We start from the raw sequence: 6,315 nt of genomic DNA, 5'->3' as shown, positions 1-6,315 counted from the left end.
GAACAATGAACAATCCTAAGACTTATCCAATTCATTGCCAGAATTGAATACAATAACACCGTCTTAGGAGTAATTGTTAAAGACATACATTTGAGTAATGAAGATATTTTACGAGGAGAAACCCTTTTAGAAGAGAAAATATAGCTGCCAAAGGAAACTCAACTCATGAGACAATTAAAAGTAATAATAATTATTTTAAAATTTAATGAAACTTTAAAGTTAAAATGAGTGATGATCCTGGACAAGAACGCCTACAAGAATTCACTGAAAATTACATGACTGACGCACAGCCTGGGCAGGATCTTGATAAAAATGAATGTGAGATGATAAACAGCAGGGAAGTTTTAGGCAACCGAAAAAGGAATAAAAAGCCTTATACACCAATGTGTGGGACAGAAAAGAGTACATAAAAAAGGATGAAGTGTGAAGAGTATTATAGAAGGGGAAAAATGAAGCTGGAAAATTGTGTATGACGTCAAAAGGTCTAAAAGAGAAATACAATCTCGTTTTTTATATAAACCTAAAAACAAGTCAGTTTTTTAATGCCATACGAGTTACAGAAGCAATTAACAAAACGATTTTCATAGATTATTGGCTCTTGAATTGAGACGAGCGCCGCATTTTCATTAAGCAATTAGTTGATAACAGAAATGTATCATGTAGAAAAGTAGAGTCAGAAAATGTACGGCGAAAGGGTTTTTTATACTATCATTCAAAAGTTGGTTAAAGTCAAGAAAGAATTCGTGTATGCAAAAAGATGTTCCTAAACACCTTATGTATGGAAGAATGGACGGTTTTAAACTGAGTAACAACTAGATCTGATAGGATGAGAGAAGAACTGCACACAGAGGAAAGGAAAATGGAGATAATGAAGAAAATAATGTACATTTATGATCACATGTAAGCAGAGAGAAAAAAAGAAACGCTGATACCTCACGTAAAACTATTCTCAAAGAGTTCTTTAATAATTTGCCAAAGTTAGAGTCGCACTATTGTAGAAAAACTACTAAGAAACTGTACTTAGAGCAAAATTGGCAATCTAAAGCACAGCTTTACAGAGAATATAAGTCTTATTGTGAATCAGCAGAAAAAAGTAGCTACATCGCTTCTAATTGTTTTTTCTATACAGTGTTTGACGAATTAAATCTTGCTTTATTCTCCCCAAAAAAAAGACCAATGTGATTTGTGCTGTTCTTTTACTAAGAATAATAATTTATCTCCCGAAAAAGACTCTACTCATTTATAAAAAAAACTAAAACAAGGGAAGAAAAACAGTATGACAAAGAGAAAACAGACAACAGAACCGCGGTGTTAACTATGGATGTACAGGTTGTGATTTTATGCCCACCATTGAAAGCATCTGCTTTATACTACCCAACGAAATTGAAAGTACACAATTTCACAATTTATAACCTCATAACTAACAACGCATCTTGTTATCTCTGGGACGAATCTAACGGACGAGTAACTGCTAATGGGTTTACATCTTTTATTTCACATTTCATAACCTCTGAAATTAATAGCTCCAAATATGACAACGTGATTTTGTACGGCGGCAGATGCACGTACCAGAATAGAAACTACATTCTATCCAATGCGCCATGCCTTATTTAAAAAAAACTGGATTGACTATAACTCAAAAACACTTAGAAAAGGGGAGCACACAAATGGAGTGCGATTCGATTCACAGTTTTATTGAAACAAAATTAAGGCATAGAGAAATATTCTCTCCTGCTGGATATGTGGAAGTATGCCTTCCAGTAAGACTCAAGCCCAGTCCCTAGAAAGTTCACTATCTGTATCACCAGTTTTTTAAAATGTACAGTAAATTGAATTTTATACGGACGATCCGACCGGGAAACTATAAAAGAGATCCCGTGGTAACTGATTTCAGACGCATTAATATAAGCACGAAGGTGAGGTAAAGTATAAATTAAACTTTTCAGATGATTTTTCAGATCTTCCGTGCAGGATTAAAAAGCCAACAGCTGATGTTACATTGAAACTTATGCACAAAACAAAAATTCCTATTCAGTCAAGGAAGTTAATTATTCTACAAGAGATTAAATCTGTCTTGCCAAGAGATGTATATATTTTTTACGATAGTTTTCCTCACTACATAAAAAACTCCAGCACTATTTGTAGCGAAAGCGTGTGCTCATGTATTTTAAAAGAATGTATCTTAATATTAATAAATGTGTGCGTTTCTATATTGTTTATTTCTATTTTTCTAAATATTTCTTTCAAAATGGGTATATTTATTGTTATAATTTTGATACTTATAGTACACATATCACTATCAAATAAATAACTGATCCAATAATAATCAATACTTAATTATTAATTATCTTTAACAATCTATTTAGCAACAATTAATAATTTTTTTCTGTGATGACTTTAAAGAAAACCTTGCATATAAAATAACAAGGGTAAGGAAACCACGTTTATTCTTGAAAAGCAAGAAAACCACGTAAATATAAATGGACTAAAATGGATAACCTCGTATTTCACTGGTTAAAAGTGATAATAACAATTTACACATAAAATTTTTGTACGTTTATGCTAAACGTAATATCATTACTTTAGTGTTTCAAAAAAATTTTTTAAGCATTCTATCTCAAGGTGGCTAATCAGTGTTTACTCTATCCTGTAAAGTTTGGTTTTTGTGATATACCAGGTTTTCTATTTAAGGCGACGATATGCTTAAAAAACGCTAGATTTAAACATTCACATAATACACGATCTAAAACTTTTTTTTTCAATTACAGTAGTACGTTTTTCAAAAGATCCAAATTTCTGTTATAAACTATACCCAAAACCGTCTTCTTGGAGGCATTTCCCGTGACGTGCGATTGTTTTGAATGTAATGTATAACATGAAATTCTGCGTTTTTTATTCATATTTCAAATGCTTCATATTTGTTGCCACAACTTAAAATTGAAATTTTATGTCATAGTTTTTAAATATTGATCTCTAAAAATGGAAATTTTATTACGACTGGTCAATGAAAGTGATTAATTTTATTGATTTCACGAGAACCATAAAAACTGAGTTTATTCTCAGCAAAATACGGAAACTGCATACGAAAGCTGCACTCTGTACCTTTAAAACGCATTTTGATTTTTGTCGATGGGACCCTTGAATTAAAAGATGTCGAATTTTTACCGTCGAGCTGATACAAATTTTATTGAATATTGATTTCGCGCGAATGACATTCAAAATCGACGGTCGCTTCAAGCGTTGTTTCTGACAGGACGATTCATTCTACACAAAAAGGGCTGATAAACATTATTGTTTAAAATTATTTCAGCTACATTTTTTATTCAAAACATTTTTTTCTGCGGCGTACACATTCTTGGTAAATCCCAAAATTAATATTTTCGGCAAAAATTAGTATGTTTGTATGATTTTTTAGGGGTCAACTCTCTGACGACTGGACTAGAAACTTTCATTATATTGTAAATACAATAAACATAACCTATACTTGTCCCGGCACTGCCTGTTCACATTTTATAACCGACTGATTTAACTATAAAAGGCAATTTATTTCTAAGTGGCTGAATTTTATCAGAAACATTCATTACATAGACAAGAAAGTCTTTCCTATTTCATGTATCTCAGATAAGAATCTAATACTGAAAATTATTCTAGAAGAGAGCTAAGATTGATTCTTTTGTGTGCATAAATTGTAGTTTCATTTTAAAATTTAAATTCAACTATTCGTACAAGTCAAAAGAAACGTCTCTTCTCACATTATATCATGGAAAATGGAATTGTCACAAGGAATCGAAGACATTGCGAACTCAGCGAAATTGGGATTTAAAATTTATGCTGCGAAAACTTATGACGGAAGAGGAAACGCCGAGTGTAATTTGCGCGATAGCATACTCTACATTTTTAACAAAAAATGGGGCACTTGTACAAAGGGTCCTATTACTTTATTGAAACCGTCTAACAGGGTAACAAAAGTTTATATATAAGCCCAAATTAGACCAAAAAATGATTGAAAAATTACCAAAAAATAAAGAAATTAACAGAATAAAATGTAATTGATTTGGTCAATATACAAAATAGTTTTGTTTTTGACGTCAGTGACAATTATTACATACATACATTACAAAATACGTGATGTATTTGACCGTTACTTGATGGAAATTGATTTTATGTAACAATAAAAGACTGAAAACTTTTGTTTTCAAAACTTCCACAAAATGATGTCAAATGTCACATAATATGTCAAATGCCACATTTTATGTCGAATATCACGTGTGGAAGCCGCGATTGTTAAAGGTCAAAGTGCAAGTGGCCAATTATCTACTATTATGCTTATTAATTAAACAAATATCACTTATGAGTTAAATAGATGAATAAAATTTTATTTTAAATAATAACAAAAATTAACATTATAAATAATCGACATAATAAAACAGATCCAATGACTTCTCTCTCTTTGTATTATTGTCTTCGCTATAATCTGCTTGTGAGAGATCGTGTGATAAGTCGGTTTTTAACAAATGATCTGAAAATGCTTCATATTGGTCGCTGCTGATATCACTGGTTTGCATTGCTTCTGATTTAAAGTCAGCGGAAACCACAGATTCTTCTTCCGGGGGAGTGAAGAGGTGAAACGAATCACGGGGTTTGGTTAGTGGTAAAGGAGCTGTTTCTGAAAATAACATTAGAGTATAAAAAATAAATCAAATGTTATGACTATATCATGCAATGAAAAAAACATATAAATAAGCAGAAAATAAGACCGGAAACTGCCAAACGAAGAAACCCAATACCCATAATTTGCGTAAGCAGGAATCTTTGACATACAGTGTGTTCATAAAGTGTGGAATGGGTGTTATTATCTCGTGACGTAATTATTTTCAGAGTTATATACTTTTTGTATCAAATTAAAGCTATTTTTGTTAATATGATAATATAAGGTTACCTAAAAAAATGGGTCGTAAATTAAGGTTGCCAGCTGTTAAAAATGCGAGGTATGAAAGAGAAAGTAAAATGGAGTTAGCACGCAATAACAGTGGCTTTACGGGATAGCTCTTTTTTACTTTATCTTTGATACCTCGCGTTTTTAACAGCTGGCACCCTCAATTTGCGACCATTTTTTCCAAGGCAACCTTATATCATTATTTAAAAAAAAATTAGCTTTAAGTTGGTATAGAAACATAAATATGAGCAGCGTATTTTACTTAAAAAATAAATGAACAAAATTTTTGGTTTATCAATTAAGTACCATTAATTAAATTCAAACTATTTGCGGCCTTTTCGTTATAAATGTATTCCCCTATTCTTTATTATATGTAAAAATATAAGTTTGATTAACTATGTTATGAACGTAGTGATCTTGCAGTGAGATCTCGTACTATAATATTTCTGACGAAGATCAGGACATTGACACGATATCTGTGACATAGTTAACGCAAATTTCAGGTTTATTAAAAGGATCTAGGCCAAAAAATTGTTGAATATTTCGAAATTTGTCATTTTTATAGAAAACTTTTAAACAAGACAATGTCATTGTTGCCAATAATATAAAAAAGGTTTGACCATTTTGCTTTTGCGCGATTGCGACGGAAAATAAAAAATAATTAGTTATTAAAAGATCAATCGGACTACAATATTTGTAAAATGCAAATGTGTACTTTTAATCTTCAGGAATATACAGAAAAAACTCGATTTTAATTTGTAAAGAAACTGTATAAAATAAAACTTATATGCGAACTACTGTTAAGCTAGCTGCTCACCCCTAAAAAGGAGTACACGTAACTCACCACCGCAATAAAATCACGAATTTAAATATAGACCTGAAGAGATGATCATTGGCCTAACTGCACCCTGTGGCAGGTCAATATCATAAAATGCTTGCAAACCACTAATATTTGCTAATCTGAAACAATAATCCCAATTCGAATGTATTCAATGCAACGGTTAGCTGGTGTTATGGAATTCCACTAAATTGTATTGATACCTACCTACAACTATGCGAAAAGAAAAATTTCTCTTTATTTGCCTTTGTTCCTTCTTCATGGACCGTGACCTGATCATTGATTACGTTCTGAGCCAACACGGATGAAAAATGATGATTATCAATACTTTCAAATTCCAATTACGAAAGAGTCTAAAATGGAATTGTGTTTTGTGGACATGTACGATGAAAGGGTGCAAGGCTAAATATCATACTACTGGTAGTAGTTTTTATAACGCTTCGTTTTAAGTTATTTCGCGCTAGTGTTCGCGAAGCACTATGATCAAACAGAAAAACGCAACGCAAGTTCTTCAAGTCAAGTCTATAAGACGTTTTATGTA

At 31.7% G+C, this 6,315-nt stretch overlaps 1 protein-coding gene across 1 annotated transcript in view; it reads right to left on the bottom strand.

The window, feature by feature from the left end:
- Positions 1–4,361: 4,361 nt before the first annotated feature.
- Positions 4,362–6,315, bottom strand: part of LOC140438157 (uncharacterized) — a 50,868-nt gene continuing 48,914 nt past the window's right edge. The window contains exon 11 of the mRNA XM_072527869.1: positions 4,362–4,666. Coding sequence (XP_072383970.1) covers positions 4,404–4,666 — 263 coding nt within the window. The 3' untranslated portion in view covers positions 4,362–4,403. The remainder of the gene's footprint in view (positions 4,667–6,315) is intronic.

Source organism: Diabrotica undecimpunctata, chromosome 4, assembly GCF_040954645.1.
Source record: "Diabrotica undecimpunctata isolate CICGRU chromosome 4, icDiaUnde3, whole genome shotgun sequence".
Lineage (NCBI taxonomy): Eukaryota > Metazoa > Arthropoda > Insecta > Coleoptera > Chrysomelidae > Diabrotica > Diabrotica undecimpunctata.
This window is presented reverse-complemented; position numbering and strand designations above follow the sequence as displayed.